At 41.5% G+C, this 17,824-nt stretch overlaps 2 protein-coding genes across 2 annotated transcripts; one reads left to right on the forward strand and one right to left on the reverse strand.

Moving 5' to 3' along the window:
* Window positions 1-1,801: 1,801 nt before the first annotated feature.
* mthfd1b (methylenetetrahydrofolate dehydrogenase (NADP+ dependent) 1b) lies at window positions 1,802-13,914 on the reverse strand. The gene is made up of 27 exons (XM_046412247.1): window positions 13,730-13,914; window positions 11,256-11,340; window positions 10,906-10,965; window positions 10,754-10,807; window positions 10,357-10,493; window positions 10,126-10,226; window positions 9,904-10,040; window positions 9,314-9,425; window positions 9,078-9,205; window positions 8,744-8,841; window positions 8,375-8,548; window positions 7,679-7,815; window positions 7,514-7,560; window positions 7,316-7,423; window positions 7,147-7,221; window positions 6,961-7,063; window positions 6,756-6,832; window positions 6,170-6,310; window positions 6,011-6,079; window positions 5,640-5,751; window positions 5,348-5,487; window positions 5,044-5,085; window positions 4,750-4,850; window positions 4,266-4,443; window positions 3,863-3,970; window positions 3,539-3,691; window positions 1,802-2,726 (listed from the first exon to the last, which is right to left on the reverse strand). Exons 1-27 carry the CDS (start codon window positions 13,897-13,899, stop codon window positions 2,637-2,639), a joined length of 2,937 nt encoding a protein of 978 aa, XP_046268203.1. The 5' UTR covers window positions 13,900-13,914; the 3' UTR covers window positions 1,802-2,636.
* A 249-nt stretch (window positions 13,915-14,163) lies between these two features.
* c15h14orf28 (chromosome 15 C14orf28 homolog) lies at window positions 14,164-17,758 on the forward strand. Its single transcript, XM_046412250.1, has 5 exons — window positions 14,164-14,434; window positions 14,677-15,201; window positions 15,698-15,787; window positions 15,881-16,015; window positions 16,617-17,758. Exons 1-5 carry the CDS (start codon window positions 14,349-14,351, stop codon window positions 16,798-16,800), a joined length of 1,020 nt encoding a protein of 339 aa, XP_046268206.1. The 5' UTR covers window positions 14,164-14,348; the 3' UTR covers window positions 16,801-17,758.
* The last annotated feature ends 66 nt before the right edge of the window (window positions 17,759-17,824 follow it).

Below are 17,824 nucleotides of genomic sequence, written 5' to 3' on the forward strand. Positions count from 1 at the left end.
TGAGATTTAATGTGTTAATCAGCCAGCTTTATCATGCCGGTAGGCAAATGTTATTGCCTCTGGGTCAGGCTAGCTGCTTCCAGTATTTATGCTAAGCTAAGCTAATTAGATACCGCTGGTAGCTTCAGATTTAAAAAGAAGGGTGGTGTCAGTCTTCTTACATAATTCATGTCACTGTTCATACGTATGTCTGAACCAGTGGAACAGTGTTGAGGTACACAGAGACTGGTGTGTCTGTCTGAAGTTTGCAAAACCTGATATTCACCTTCATTGGGGTTACCTGCACCAGGTTTCCAAGTTTATGTGAAGCAGTTGAGTGATGATGAGAACTGGGTGAACTGATCTTGGTCTAATCAGTGAGCTTCACAACATCACTACAGCTTTGCATTGAAACATCACATTACATGTGCAGTTTTTTAACTGAACTGCTGACACGATTTAAGATAATCCATAGTCCACAACTGTTTTCCTGCTGGCAGAAAAGCACTTGTTTAATATTAGATCCCTCTCAAATATCAAAATACACAATTTATGTCCACGTTGCAGTTTGTCACACTGATACTGTATGTGTCACACCATCTGCTGTTGCTTCACAGCACAGTCTGTGCATCACTGAGTCACTCTCCTTTGGTCAAAATGTTGATTAGACTTTTCTAAACAATGTTGTCTGATTCATCCAGTGATAAATATGTATGGAAGCACACATAATATATTAATATCCAATAAAATATGTTTTCCAAAGTTGGTGGATTTTCAATATCCTCAATTTGAGGATAGATGTCCAAATATGTCAGTTGAAGAGAATTTGCATGCATGTAAAATTGCTATTGACCTGTTAGCTTTACACATTTTCTTGCTTTGTTTCATTGTATGTAATGGTTGACATTGGGTACAGCCATAACTGTAATTACATAGACATATATATTGCAATATAGAGGCAACTTCAGATATTGTGGCCAAGGTTTAACATATTGTTGTTTTTAATTTAATTGTTATTATGCTTTATTTATGAGTAAACAGCAGGACAGTGTTACACAGTGGTGTGTAACACTGCTGCCTCAGCAGGAGGATTCAGGTTCAAGCCCTTTTATGTGGAGTTGCATGTTCTCCCTGTACCTGCATGTGTCTTCTCCGGGTACTCCGACTTTCTCCAACAATTCCAAGAACATGCACATTAGGTTAACTGGCTACTCTACATTGGCCCTCGGTGTGGGGGTGTGTTGGCCCTACAATTGACTGGTGACCAGTCCAGGGTGGACCTGGGCAGCTGGGATAGGCTCCAGCGCCCCTGTGACCCCGCCCGGATAAAGCAGTATAGAAAATGGATGAATGGATTTACAAGCAAACTAGGATGGTCAGCAGAGGTGTTTGCTCTGCTCTGCTTTCTCCTAATTACTCATGAAATTATGATTATTATAACACTTTACAAAAACATTAAACAGTCATATAACCTGTATAACACTCATATTACACTTTAAATACACTTAAAAGTAATACAGAGACATTACAGTGTTTGACATTGATTGTACCCACAGCAGTCGAGTAACGAGTACGGCAACACCACTTGGACAAACCATACGCAGGGTTTTAGTTATGATTATTATTCTTGTTAATGTCAAAGTTTAGTTCTAGATTTGCAAAAAAGTAAAAAATATTTCACATTTGTGAAGACTGAGACTACATAATAAAAACCTTGTACACGTTCAGAGCCAGACTTTCTGGATAGAGTTTATATTCCTGGTGGTGTGAAACAATAATAAAACTAATATTTACTGCAAAGAAAAACATGACAGTTGTGGAATAATGGGCCAAAAATTTTAATATGTGGCTTTCCATCAGGGAGACTTTATTAGATATTTTCTGACAGAAAAGTGGAAACAGTTCAGTTTCACAGCAGTGGCAACAACTCCAGCAGCGTTACACTTTCAGAAATAAAACACAGGACACGGAAAACTGAAAACCTGACAGTCAATAGTCACAAGGACTGATCAAAACAACTATAGTAACACTTTGTAATGCAGTATTATTTTCATATTCTTTTTTCAAACATAAATGCAACCCAAAGACATATAAAGTGGACTGTTGCCGGGAGAAGGTGCTCCTGGTGTAGTGAACACAAAATATGCAAATGCACTTCATACAAGACTCCACGGCTGCCACTTAACAGTGTTAACTTATTATTGACACTGGGGGCTCTGGTATGTGGAAATACAGGCTGGGTTCGTTTCATGTGAAGGAAAAACAGCCGACGGGACACCTCCTTAATGCAAAAAGTCCATCACAGGCTGGCATCATCAGGGAGGAGAAACACTTCTGATTCTTATTAATTAAGGGTCTTAATTTACCCACTGACTGCTTACTGGACAAAAAGACTTACAGATTTACAGGTGTCAGTGTCTCACTGAAAAAGTGTAAACAAAAACCGTACCAGCAGACAAGCTCAAGGCGCTTCCAGTTATTAGTCCATCACATTTCATTAAGGCGCAGTGGAGGGATACTGGGCTATGTCTAAAGAGTGGGAGGGTGGGCTAAACAACGAGGGCAAGATACTAACAGTTGACATCTCTACCTGCTAACCCTAGTACGTGATTGGTATTTTTATGTCTTAACACCCATCCTTACCATCATACAGAGCTTCAGAAAAGCCCGTTGACCTGTTCAGTCTCAGGGTCCAAGTCAATGTCATAGAAACAAGGCCTGGTGGGCAGACCTGGGATTGTGGGCATCTAGAAGGAACAGCAAGAGAAAGCATTTATGATACATTATATAAAAAGGCTGAACAAACAGGCAGAAACAACCTCTGTATAGACACACGATGAGGGTGATGGCAGGAGGCTCATTTCATTGCTGGTACATTTAAAATGAGCAACAGTGCTTTTCTTGTACTGCACTGTCAGAACCAGACAAACCAGACAAAAACTACACAAATGTGAGGATTTTCCATTTTAAAATTACTTCAAAATTAAGTTCTGTGGCTTTTGGACTGTTTGTCAGACAAGATTTATTCTTTGGGTCTTTTTTCTATTTCTATTTCAAATTATCTACGGATTAAAGAAATAAATAATCTGGTACATCGAGTACATGAAAATGAAAATAACTGTTAGTTGCATCCCTGTTTAGGATACCTGGCTTTCTGGTTCACAGTAGCAGTTGAACCTTGAGCAAACACAGCAGGCAGCACATTATACAGTAAAGCAAACAAAATGTTCTGTTTTATGTTTTCACAATTTATACTGGATTTTATCATTTACTTTCAGTTGTAGAATATCATAATTTGCACACTGATTATAGCAGAATGTGCATGCAACAAAGCTGTCAATGTGTAATGACATTATTATCGTTTATTATCGCATATTTGAATGAAAAGACAGTGGGTGCCATAAGTCAGGTTTGTTTATAAGAAAACACAGGTGTGTAGATGGTGAAGTGGTTTGTGGGAGCAGAGCCATGAAGAGTCACACCCTAATGCCAGACACGAACATACAGCAAAACTGTACAAAAGAAAGGCGTTGCTCTCTAGTTATAAATGAAAGTTTACCGTGCCAACCAGTGGGAACAGAAAGCCAGAGCCCACGCTGGCTCGGATGTCTCTGATTGGCAGGACGAACCCCGTGGGCACACCCTTCTTGTCTGCCTCGTGAGAGAGCGATAGGTGAGTCTTCGCCATACAGACTGGCAGATTGCCGAAACCCTGAGGGGATAGGAGGGGATGAATAAAATGTTTTTTATGTCTTTTATGAAGGCCTATTCAAGCATTTTCCTTCTCCGATTATGATGGTTTGAAAACGACAGCAAGAACAACCTAAAAACAGGCTCGACGAGAACAGATGAAAGAAACAAACTGACTGGGAGAGATGCTGACCTGTTTGGTGTAGAGCTCCACCTTGTGTTGAGCCTCTGGGAGAAGTTCAATATCGTCTGCTCCGTAGATCTTCTGGGCGATTATTCGAATCTTCTCAGTAATAGGGAGCTAGAGGAATTAAAAATAACACAAACACAGTCGTCAGTGTAGTCCTTTAGTTGATATGTTGGCCCATTAATGCCAAGCAAACAAAATTAGTATGTTTTAGAGCTTAATTTGGAGCCTAAAAACTTCAGCCAATTTTTTATTTTCTATGTATTTTGACTAAGAGACCAGTACCCTTATTCTCCTTTACAGATGACACAAAAAATATCAACATTTTATAGCAAATTCATCCACGTACTTGACCTCCGCCAACCTAGTGAACTGCAAACAGAAAATCAGATTAAGTGATGGCTCAAACCTCCAGATCATAGAGGAACTTGAAGTTGCTGGGGGCCTCAGAGGCCCTCTGGACAGCCTGTCCCAGGGCCACAGCACCCGCTCCACCTTCGGCCCAGTGGGAGCATCGCACGGCGTCGAAGGCCCCGGCAGCTTTGGCCATGCTGCAGACCAAGTCCAGCTCAGCCTCAGTGTCTGTCCTGCAGGATGAGTCAGAACAACAAAAGTCATTAGAGACAAACAGGAAGTGAACATAACACATCTATGGCACTATTTAATCTATTTAATCTGTATAGCTGACACAGGACAACATTAGCACACTATTAAACTGCTACATGCTCTGCTACGTTCACCAGCTAACTTTGTCTGCTGTTTAACACTGAGCAGGTAGTGCACAGTGGGTTTATCAGAGCTTTTTCAATCAATTAGTTAAACATTAGGCAAAATAAAGACTATTTATGCAAATGTTTGTGATCACACAGACTCAGTGGTCATCCATCACTTACTTGAAAGCGTTGACAGCCACCACCACGGGCACGCCAAAGTGCTGTGCGTTCTCTATCTGCTTCTTCATGTTGCTGCAGCCCTTCTCCAGCAGCTCAAGGTTCTACATGCGGGTACACATGAACACACTTTAAATTAAGCTTACGAGGATGTAGTTAAAAGCAACAACTCTGAGTTAACAACAATGTCTCATGTGATTGCTTATAAGGGTTTTGCAGATTTCTCAACAGCTCATCAGCAAAAAACCACCATTTAAAATAAAGACCACATTTTGGTTGGATTATGTTATGCATTACCTCTTCAATGTATTCCTTAGGCAGTGGCATCCCAGCAGTAACCTGAACAAAAAACAAAATGCTTGAGTGAATTTAAAAGTGAGTCTCATTCCCAGGTCTTTTGTGCAGAGGAAACATTTATTGTCAATGTGTAGATGCTGATGTGATCAGAACTTTTGGGGAAATGCAAACATCAACTGAATTTATGATAAATTAAAAAATGTAAAAGCAGTGTATTTAAAAAACAAAACAAACAAGCAAAAAAAAAAACACTGAAGTAATTGTCTTGTTATTATAATGCTGAGGGAAACTCAAGCCAACTCACCGTTGGTCCTCCTCCGTGCATCTTCAGCGCTCGCACTGTGGCCACCAGCACCACCACGTGGGGTCTCAGGCCTGAGTAGCGGCACTTGATGTTGAAGAATTTCTCCATGCCAATGTCAGCGCCAAAGCCAGCCTCCGTCACTGAGGTTATTAGACAAAGAGGGTCGTACCAGCTGTAAACAACATAACATCTCCTACACCACCACTTGTGATATCAAAACAGGAAACTATCTACTGTAGCACTGCAGCGCCACATCACGCATGTGAAAGCTATTTTCTCAACTCAACCTTACCTACAAAGCCTTCAGGTCCCACCAACTTCAAAGCCAATTTATCAGCCAGGATGGAGGAGTTGCCGTGGGCGATGTTGGCAAACGGGCCAGCGTGAACAAACACAGGGGTTCCCTGCAGATGCAGACGACTGACATGTGACACAAAACCCATAACTCCAGGCAATATCATCCACCTGGCACGCAGGTTAAGTTCGGATCATTAAAAAACAAACCGAGCGACCACAACTTCCGAAGCTTGTGAGATCTGTCTTTAAAAGTAAACCTGTAAACTCACATATCTCACTCACTCTCTACCCTTATATATGTTACTCCTTTGGTTTGTAAAGCTCTTTTCAGTAGAACTGTATTGTTAGCACGTGTATTTCACCCACCTCCAGTGTCTGCATCAGGTTTGGCTTGATGGCATCTTTCATGAGCACAGTTAGAGCACCACTCACACCCTATAGAGAGAAACAGTACATTATAGGAGCCTGGTTTCAACCATGCTGATGTAGACAGTCCCGTCATGAAGGAGACTCCACACCACTGACCAGGTCCTCGGTGGTGATGGGCTGTCCACTGCGGGCGGTGGCCACAACCATCTTGGCCAGACGCTGACGCATGTCCTCCAGGCTGCTGGTAAGGGCGAGCACTGCCATGATTTCACTGGCCACTGTGATGTCAAACTGGGCCTAGTGGACACAGAGAGGGAGAGCATATTGCCTCATCATCAGCAACAACAATGCAGCAAGTTGATGCAGAGAAGGCACCACTGAGTTTACAGACAGAGAGGAAATTCCCCTGGCTCAGACTTTTTAGTTCAGCTCTGTCTTGTTCAGTCCTCAAGGACTGCGAATTACATGCGCATCATAGATGTCTCATTATGGATACAAACTTTTTAAAAAAATCCTTTTTCTGTGAACTCAGAAACTTTGTCTAAAATGTCCTTTATGACCCAGTGCTTAAAGATTTAGTGTATTTAGTTTATAGCATTTTTCTACTGATGTGAGTTGCATTTCTACTTACTGAAGTGTCTTTATTGATATAACCACTGGATGGAGCCAAAGACATTTTCTAATAACACACATAATGAATTTTCTTGATTAAGAAACAGCCTTGTGAATCTTATCTCTTTACTTCTCTCGTGTATCCCTTTTCAGTTGGCGACTGGCCGATCGTAATCTTCCTCAGGAATCGATCATTTGTATCCAACACTGAATTGACAAACAAGGACCACATGAGCATTTTAGTGGGTGCACATGATCAAGCCTGATCACATATATACATAGAGCAGATTTAATGAGGCTGACAGTAAGGATTTAGAGGCATCTCAGCTTTTCACCTCTCTGCCAGGTGACAGAGCTGGGGTCTATGTCCAGACGAGCAAAGCGCGTGATCTCTTCTTCAGTCAGCGTTGAGGGGTCAGTCTTTTCTATGCCCAGTTTCTAAACAAAAACAGAAAATTTATATAGCAGATATGCTCTGGACTGTGAGTTAATACCTACAGGTCTGTGACACGATCACTTACTTTCAGTCTGTTGATCTGGATGGGAGAGAACTTCCTCTGGCCCCCACTGAGTGGGACCAAACGGTTATACAAAGCCTGAGGATACACACAGAGATAATAGTTGTAATCCATTCATAACATTGCAAAAAATGTATTCTTCAGTATACCACTGACAAAACGGAGCTCCCACCTTGTCAGACTGTGTAGACTCGTGGAACATGCGAGCATCGATGGCTGCAGCCACCAGGTTGTTGGCAGCTGTGATGGCGTGAATGTCACCAGTGAGATGGAGATTGAACTAAAATGAACAAACTCATCAATTATATGCAATCTTGACTTTGCATTTTAAAAACAGCATAGTTTATAACTTGAAACAGCATTGTAGTACCTCTTCCATTGGAATAACTTGAGAGTATCCACCTCCTGCAGCACCACCTGTAGGCAGAACACAATATTGCATATTCATATAGCTGCACAGGACTTTAAAATGTATATTCCAACATCTTGCATCATGTGCAAACTCTCACTGAGTTTACATTATTCCAAAGTTCACCTTTAATGCCAAAGGTGGGTCCCTGAGAGGGCTGCCGGACACAAGCAAACACGTTGAGCTTCATGTGGGCTCCCATGGCCTGCACCAGGCCAATGGTGGTGGTGCTCTTTCCTTCACCCAGAGGGGTGGGTGTAATACTACAGACAGAGAATCTTCATCAGCAGGTGAACAGGTACCAAGTACAATGGCCAACAGATCAATGTGGGTAACAGATTATGTGGTGAGGGGTGCACATTAAAAGGATCAGCTACACAAACTGGTTGGATGAAACTAAAAAGGCAACAAACAAGGTAGTGATGAAATAATACAATTTTTTTTCCATAGGATTGGTGTGCTAGATAAAGTTAATGAGTGATGAAATGGTATTTTAAAATAGTATTCACTGATGTGCTTTCTTTTGTGAGAAAATGTCAACATACTTTTTAAAGCTAATAAATTACGCTACTGGATTACTTCCTGGTATTAATAAATCATTCAGCAATACATTATCACACTCTGACAGGTTCTAGAAAATGAAAAACAGAAATAAATGTATTCTAAATAATAGAAAATGAATTATATTTCAGTATCTCATGTACTTAACTTTGGCGGTCAATTTCTACAAAAAGGAATTTATACATCTTCCCCTTTTAAAACTCTGCAAAAAAACATTCTTTTAAAAGCAGTGCCACAGGAAAAACAGAGCTGACAGCATACCCAGTGACCACCACATATTTGCCATCTGGCTGGGCCTGCAGGCGTTTCATGACGTTCAGCTTGACCTTGGCCTTAGTGTTGCCATAGAGTTCCACCTCATCAGAGAGCAGGCCCACCTCTCTTGCTAGATGGTCAATGGGCTTGGGCACACAGGAGCGAGAAATCACAATGTCACTGTTGGGAGTTTTTAAGACAACACACAAAATCACCTTTTCATCTGTGCCAAAGAGGAAAACAGCAAAGGCTAAAAGACAAAGATCTGAGGCAGTGAGTTAAAACAGCTCATCTTGTGTGCAGCTTAATGAATTTAATGAATCCTTCAGTGACAAGTTAACGTGGCTAAGAGAGGGGGAAGATAAGGAGACAAACCTTGGCACAGGCTTCTGGAGGTTGAGTTTGGTGTAAGAAATGCTCCACTTCCCTGGCTGATGGCTCTCCAGAAAACGCTTTGCACTCAACACTGTGTTCTACACACACATACACAATTTTTTTGTTTGTTTTTCAACTTTATATACTATGCGCTCACATATTAAGTGTGCTGGCATTGAAAAGGATAAAATGTCAGATCATATAGCTGTAATCAAAATGCAATTCAGCATTGAGGCAATTCATGATAAAATACAAGTTTCAGCCATGCTTATAAGACAAATGTTAACACTGGTCTGATACGACATGTACCACAAGCACCCAGTGCTTTGCTTACCGCCATCAGCATGGCCACAGTCATGGGTCCCACCCCACCGGGAACGGGGGTGATGAAGCCAGCCTGCTCCTTGGCTGAGGCGTAGTGGACATCACCAACCACCCGCTTCCCATTTGGCTTAGACTCATCTGAAAAACATGAAGAGAAACTATAATGAATGATGAAGATTTACCACTGAATTCTACTTATTTGTTTCTAAAGTGGAACAGAAGAGCCTCAGGAATTGAGAGTCTGACCTGGAACGTAGTTGATGCCACAGTCTATGACCACTGCTCCTTTCTTGATCCACTCTCCTTTCACCATCTCTGCTTTCCCAATGCCAACAACCAGAATGTCTGCTTTGCCCACCTGAACACCCACAGTGACAGACAATAGGAAAATAGCAGGTATAACAACGATGCTAGGATCCATTTACTTTAGGAGAGTTGATACACGATGTTGAGATATGATGTTACTGTTTATACCACAAGATGGCAGCAGAGGCCTTCTATATGAAGTTCCATGCAACAATCAACAGGTTAGATTAAGTACAGAAGTTATGTATAAATTTCATCTGTGGAAAAGGTGAAATGAGAAAGACAATGTGTCTTTATGCAAATATGTGGTTTTAGAAATTTTTAAATGCATTAGAAAATTCTAAGAAAGCAGTGTCTATATGCTTTTTAAAATGAGTGCATACCCAACAGATAAGAATTCCTACATGTAAAAACAAATTATGCACTCTGCTTGTATTTGTTTGTGTATGTGTGTGTGAGCAGATAATGGTTAACGGGAATATGATCCTGTGGCGGTATTGCAGTGACAGTTGGAGGTGTTACTGATGTACCTCTCCAGGAAGATCAGCGGTTTTAGAGTGGCAGGTGGTGACGGTGGCGTGGTTCCACAGCAGCAGGTCATGCATCGGCGCACCCACAATCTTACTGCGGCCAATCACTACTGCTCTCTTCCCTGCCACAGTCACACCTGTAGGGAAGCAGTCGTTCCCTGGATGAATTCTGACCTCGTTCAATTCTTTGTCATGTTTTAGGGTGTTAACTGGCATGCTTACCAGTCTGTTTGATCAACTCCATGCAGCCGTTCGGTGTGCAGGGGATGAAGCAGTCGCCCAGGTCCCCACGAGACAGCTTCCCTGCATTTATGCTGGTCAGTCTGTGCATGGACCAGAACACAATGAACACTGCAAATTAACCAAGTCGAAACTTTATCCTTTAAACCAGGATCGAAAGAAGCAAGAAAAAGACTCGTAGCATGCAGGTCTTTAGTTAATGTCTGTGCCTACCCGTCGACGTCCTTCTCTGGGGCCACGGCGTTGGTGACCTTCTCTGTGTCTATCTTGTGTATTGAGTCTAAAGGCAGCTGCACGAGGAGGCCATGGACAGAAGAGTCCTCATTCACCTCTTTGATACTGTGAAGAACCTACAGACAGACAGACAGACATCCTTTACACACTCAGGTACTTTAAGTTTAACCCTATCTTGTCATGGCACCAGTAGCATCACATATCCTTATCATACTGCACTGAAAATCATCTGTCAGCTATGTTCAAGTTTAAAAATGTCAACAGCGAAATTTAGGGATTTGTGAACTTTATTGGGAACTACAACAAAATCAAAAAGTGAATTACTGCATGCATGCACACAGATGAATAAAAGATAATATTTCAAATCCATTCTAACCTCCTCCTCCGTTGCAGTCTTGGGAAGTCTCTTATGTGTGGCATTTATTCCAATCTGTGAACAGGAGATTCAGCAAAAGGTTAGGACTGCATGCAGAGAGTGTAGAGCAGAAGTGCGGGGTGCATAATGTATGACAGATATAATGTTTTCACCTCTGCTGCTGCCTTTAACTTCATGCTGATGTACAAATTTGAATCATCACGGTCTCCAACCTGCAAAACCACAAAGCATCACTTTGCCTGCTTCTATGAGGGAATGGGCCTTCTACCATGCAGGTGCATATGTTTTAATGACAGAACGCTTGCATAAAAGTCTCAGTGTAGAAGAAGAACACATTCATACACTCTGTATCCAAGCAGTTAACATAATGGCATAATGGCACATGATCCACATTCTTAGCTTCTTATCACAAGGAGAAGGTCATGAGAAAGCACATTGCAAAATTAGAAAGGAAAACATTCAAAATGTTTCTCACAATATGGAAAAATTTCCCATCACTTACCTGCAAAACCACTAGACCGGGACTGAAGTTGGGGTCCCGAAGCTTCATCTGCTCCACATCCTTCTTCAGGCGCTCCCTCACCTCCCTGAAAGCACAAAGCAACAGAGTACAAATGCATCTGGATTTTTAATCTCTATGCAGTGATGGGTTTAAAATTTTAAAGAAAAGGAATAGGATCAAATGGCACAACAGCCACAGGTCCAACCCAGTCTGCAGCAGGCGCAGATTTTGCGCCCAAATTATTACAATCTGGCTATCTCATGTGAAAGTATTAATCGCTTTCAAATCTGCAGCTGTCAGTCTCGATGACAAATGCAAAGAAAGATGATGTGACTTTCCATTTGGGATAATGACATTCTTATCTTCACTCTTGGTCTTTGCTTTATCTTTATCAGCATGCTGGTATGATAATGGTAGTTATGGCTTATCTGAATCTCTGAATATCTAGATTGGGCAAAGTCAACTAAGCCATTTAAAGATGACAAGACAGAGTGGATGAAAGTTACTGGAGTTAACTCACAAATAAAATCTATATTAACATGTATCTTGTGTCTCTAAACAAAGTATTGCGTAGTGCATGCAAAGTAGTGCATTTCTTTTGCATTCTGTTGACCCAATCAATCACACAACTCATTGGCTTGATTGATCTCATCCACTGTGGATGAAAAAAGGACAGAAACTCTAAGGATAGACTGATGATTGTGTTTAAAACACAGTGTCTTTGTGCATCACATGAACCTCATCAGAAGCAATGATGGAATACGCCATGTGACCGCTACTGATTATAGATGCATGACATGATGTGACAGCAATTTGGACTACCTTTCCAGTAACCTTGGAGTGCTTTGCCCTGGTGGCCTACAATTGTTTATGCTAATGTTTTATGTTTCAAAAGGTTTATCCTAAAGTCTGTTCAAATATCCACAGAATGTTCTAATATCCACAGTTAAAATTATGGATGATCTTAATGTCTTCAAGCCACATTTAAAACGTCAGGCCTTCCAAAGGCAAAAATTTCCTAATCCTCTTATAAAGTAGGATGCACAGGAAAACAACAGTGCAAGACATATTATAACTGATATAGTGCACATGATATAACACATAGACCTATTATTTAAACTTGTTCTCATATTATCTGACCTACGACATGCGCCATGTTGCTTTATTATTTATTCAACGAGGGGAAGAGTCACAGCAATCCTCAAAACGACAGCTGACAAAACAGCATGTTTTTAATTCCTGGTCACTGATCAACTAGCACCATATTCCTATGATCAAAGGACAATTACACAATTCACAGCACTGCAGTTGTCAGCTTTTGATTGTGTCAATTGTGCTTTTTTAAAGAAGGCACTTTTGGATAAGAGGGTGTATAAAACTTCATTTCATGATGGGCAGAGAGAAATTTGTCAATAAACCTCAGCCCATAAAGGTCACTTGTCCAGAACAATCAATGCTGTGTCAGCTTTTGTCAAGCTTCAAAGATAATGAATGTAAATCTCTTTAGTGAAGGCACCGCAGATTTGTGAAAAGGCCGTTTCTGTGGTATAAAATAATTTAACTAATGAGCACAGTGAGGGCCAGTTAACAGGTTACAGGCTGTCATGTCTTGTGACAAGCACATGCAATTAAATATTGTACACTTTGCTGTTTTTTCCCATATACATTTCAGAATCAGAAATTCCTTTATTTATCCCTGAAGGGAAATTCTTGTACTTGAGACATTGCACATGCAGTATTCCCGACCAAGAAGGGAGAAAAGTGCGGAGTATAAAAACAGGATAAACAAATTGCCCAGGCTTTTAATAATAAACAATGTTTGGATTTATTTAAACTTTAAACTAAGAAACACACAACCCATTTACAGAGTGCAATCAAATATTCTACGACTGACAAATGCATGATTGTTAGTTTTAGGTGTTTTATGGGTGATGTTTGTCAGACCCACTGGACCAATGGGGCAAAGATCAAAAACCACCACAGATTCTTGCATAATGTTACAGGATTGTTCACTCCAGCGTTTTTCAGTGAACTAACATTATGGATTACCATCAAGTTCTAAACGGTCACAAGTCAGTACAATTAGACTAATCTATAGAAACGTTAGGAAAAACTACCCTTTCAATTTATGAAAAAGTCCACTATTGACCTCTCGACTCGTTATCCTTCATACACAGTACAAACAGGCTGGCACACTTTATTCACGTGGACGGCGGCATGTACGCCCAATTCAAACCAATACGTGAAATCATTTTCTGCAGCCAGCACAGACCGGTTTCTTGAAATAAATAGCGGGTGCATGCAACATGTTTGTGACTGAAGGGACGTTAACTTTAGCTGCACAGTAACTGTAACTCAGGTGGCGAGTTAGCTGTCTAGTTAGCCAGAACACAGTCACATGTGTCCTCAGACTGGTTACACCTATTCGGCTATATGTGCATTAATAAACGGGCCAGATTAAATCTGAAACTTACGCTGAAACTGCTTTCCCACTTATGATTTGAGCTGACATCTTGTTGTCCTGAAAGTCCGCGTTCTCAGCTGTCTCCTGCACACTCACTGCCCGACTAGAAGAGGAGCGCGCTGACTTCTGCTCGAAACTTAAGTTTAGCGTCGGAGTCGAACGTGGTGACGCAGGGTCCATCCACAGCTCCAGCACTACAGCTGAAAACGAGCGTATTAACTTTCAGGAATAGCATCCAACGTCGAACGTCGCCTCGAGTGTGGGCGTGATGACAGAGAAGGCGGGGCTATTAGAAAATTGTGACCTCGTCCAGCCAATCATATACTTACTATAAGATGTTGGTAGAACTTGAAAACCAATAGTATTGCCAATTCTGATATGCCACTCTTGAGGGGGTGAGGCAGTGGGCGTGGTTTCATTGGACCCAATTACGTCGAGAATCAGCAGAGGGCAGCATTGTGTTTACATAACGCTTGGCTTATCCGTCAGAAACAATGTTGTAGGGTTTATGGCGTTTGTTCGAAGCAAAAGTGTCACCATTCAGATCTTCACCAGAAAGTGCTGGAAAATACTATACGCAGATATCTGTCGTTAATCTCGATGTAAGACATGAAGAAATACGGAGAGCTATGGAGAGTAGATTCTGTGTTTTAAGCGACACCGAAGATTTCCAAACGCTAATTTCAAACACAGCTAACGAGCTCCACTTCGAAAGGTAAGTTGACAGCTGCTGCTAATTTATTAAGATAACATGCGTTTGAGCTCTGACTATTGCCTGGCGGATTATTGAACGTAACTTGTCGTTGCGTGACTTGTTTTGGTATTACAAGCTAATTTACGTGTGTTTGCAAAGCCTGACGTTGGAAGTTAAGCCGCTGACCCTCATCCCACGCCTCAGACACATTCAACCCACCTCTGTGTAACACTATCCTAACTTACATGCGTATGTCTGTTCAGTTCCAAGACACTGTTTGAAGAAATTCGTGCCTCAATCAACAACAATGATGAAGAGGACCGTTCCTTCTGGAGGCCCGTGCTCCCCTGGGGAGGCGTCTTCACCATCAAGGCAGGACGGAAGGCCATATCATGCATTCCGCTGTACGTCAAAATCAACCTCAGAAACACCTGCACCATCGATGGCTTCCTCATGATCCTGTATGTGATACTGCGGGACAACCAGGGCTTTTCCAGAGAACTGGCTGTTTTCCTAGGCAAACAGTTTGTAGAGCATTTCCTCTACCTGATGGACTGTTGTGACTACACCACAGTGAAGATGCTGTGGATATGGGACAGGATGTCTAAAAGACAGTACCGCTCTGAGATTCACCAGGCAGCACTGGAAATCGACCTGTTTGGTAATGAGCACGAGAACTTCACAGAGAATCTGGAAGACCTCATGTCCACCATGCAGGAGAGTCTATGCACCAACTGGAACTGCCCAGCTCGCTTCCAGGAGTTCATCAAAACTACAATCAACATCAGGTATAATACTACATGCAGACAGTGTAATATCCTGATGTTACCATGTAAACTTTATCAAACTAGTCCTGTTTCACCCTGTGAACATTAGCTGACATTCTGTGTGTCAGGACTTAGGACAGGGTTGCACCAACAGCAAGATGTTAAAAATATCAGATGTCCTTGTGGACTTTGTCCTGGTAGGAAACCCTTGTCATCACTTGGAATATTACTTACTGGTCAGGTCAGCTGCTGTACAGACCCTTTTTAGGAACGGCTTCTTTTTCATCCCTTGACATGCTGAACTTTCAAAATGTTCCTCTGTCTAACTGAGGTGACAGGGAGTACATACATTGCTGTCTCCACCCATTTATGATTAGGTATGTTACTCCACATATCTTAAGTGTTACTGAAGTTATTCTCTTTTGACAATGTAGGTTAGTCCTAGATAACAGGACATAGTTGGATGGTATGTGTGATTTTGTTTTTTTTCCCCATGTCTCATAATTTCGCTCTCCAGCCCTCCTCATGAGCTCCCTCACAGAGACCCCATTCAGTCGGCCGTGGACGAGTTCTTCTGCCCCAAGCTCCTGCTCTGCTCACAGCTGGGGTGAGATGTGGGGGGTGGGGCGGTGGGCTTCATCTTCTAAATTGTTCCAGCCTTATTTCACTTCCTTGACAAATTTCTGATATTTCTTTCCAGGTGTGATGGTCTACGGGAGTTCTCTCAGAGGGTTTTCTGCCATGGACCACCACCCTTTGTTATCCTCAACATGCAGCAGTGGAAGTCAGAGGATCTGTCCTATGTTCCTTACCACCTGGCTCTCTGCCAGCACAGGTATGGAACTTGCACAGTTGTGTTTCCTTTGGCTTGTTATATTTTAGCCGTACAGACCTACACAAGACATCACAGACTCACAGCAGGAAGTAACTGTGCAGCAATTAGGCAGATAATTAAGGACAATGGTCAGTCATGAAATAAAATCCAAGTCCTGTTCCCTGGTTTTTAATAATCTGCTTGATGAAGAGCTGTGATTGAGTTTAAATAGATTTACAGTATTCAAGAAGTACTTTGGTTCCACAGTCATCTGTATCATCTGGGACACAAACAATTATTTTTCAAGTCAGACAACGGCTTATGTAAAACTGGAATGAAATTGATCCCATTTCGTTGTTACAGAAAGTGTCTTAGCTGCAATGTTTTGCTTGTACAAGTTGGAGAAGAGAGAGATAAAGATGAGAGATTAAAGTAGGATGATCTAATCTGTGTAACTGTTAGGAGACAAAGTCCTCTTGGTAAAAACCTCTGACATCCAGTGCTAACTTTTGTCTCTGTTTGTCCCAGATCAAAAATATGTTCTCACAATTATTTATGCTCTTATTTTTGGGTTTCCAGGACAGAAAAAAGAAAATGGTGTAAATAAGTCTTTTCTCCACAGGTACTCACTGGAGGGCGCCACACTCTTCAACAAGGAGGAGCATCACTACTCTGCAGCCTTCCAGATCGACGGCTGCTGGATGCACTATGACGGTCTGAGGTGCAACAATCTGATTCTGTTGCAGAAGCCACCGGAGCTCCTTCTGCTGTCCTCTCTGGTCTACATCCGCTCCTCTGACAAGTGAACTCGTCATATCTCGAGTGGACACGCAGATGAGCAGGAGTCACACCATTCATTCAGCATTCATCCACCCTTCCTTTGATTCTTTTGTCACAATCCCATATGTGACATTACATTGATGTTATCACATTTCATCATTCAGTTGTTTTGTTTTAATTCGTGTCAGCTTCCTCTGTTTCACCTGAACGCTTGCAGAAAGCTTATTCTTATAAATGAAATGACTTTTTCTGGGGCATGCTTGGAATCCAAGAATATAATGGACTATAATAGTTCTGGGTTGATGTGCATAAATGACTATTTCATTGAGTAATCGTATACATATACATTTGTCATGGCTATTAAAGGATTACATTGTGAGGGTGTATTTGCTATTAAACAGCCTTGTATAGGAGGTGACAGACTGTACATCACATTCTCATTAAAGTGTAAGTTTTTACATTTATGCAAATCAGCCCTTTCCTACAATTAAACTGGTGCTTTTTCTACTTGCACTGTGGCCTGAGGATAAGGAACAAGCAAACAAGGCCAAAGCCCGTATCAGGTTAATGTCTTATGCTTTGTGACAATGTTTGAATGGCAGGCAAGCATTTAATGCAATGAGTAAAGGTTAAAAGAAACTGTTCAAATACAGAAGTTGAGGTTTATATCTCTGTTCTGACACTATGAGCTGAATTATTACCTGTGTTGCTGGCAACATGTCCACACAAATTAATTAAATTCAAGTATTTTAACACGCTCGCTCAGCACACACTGCAGCTGACAACACAGGGAATGCGTATTAATGGGGGTTTTTTTCCAGTAGTTTTTAGCCTCAGAGAATTACTGGTATCACACTGTGCCTCTGCCGAGGGAAATTTGTGAAAAGGAATAATATCAAGTCTTTAATCATGAGTAGTTTTCAATTCCTGTTTTTCTATGCCGAGACTGTCTTTAAAATGCAAATACAAATATTTTGGAATACGTTTGCATGGATTTATTTTGTCGCACTTGTGCACTGCATGAATGGGTAAAACAAGAGCCACATAAAA

The sequence above is a fragment of the Scatophagus argus genome, chromosome 15 (genome assembly GCF_020382885.2).
Source record: "Scatophagus argus isolate fScaArg1 chromosome 15, fScaArg1.pri, whole genome shotgun sequence".
In the NCBI taxonomy this organism is placed as follows: domain Eukaryota; kingdom Metazoa; phylum Chordata; class Actinopteri; family Scatophagidae; genus Scatophagus; species Scatophagus argus.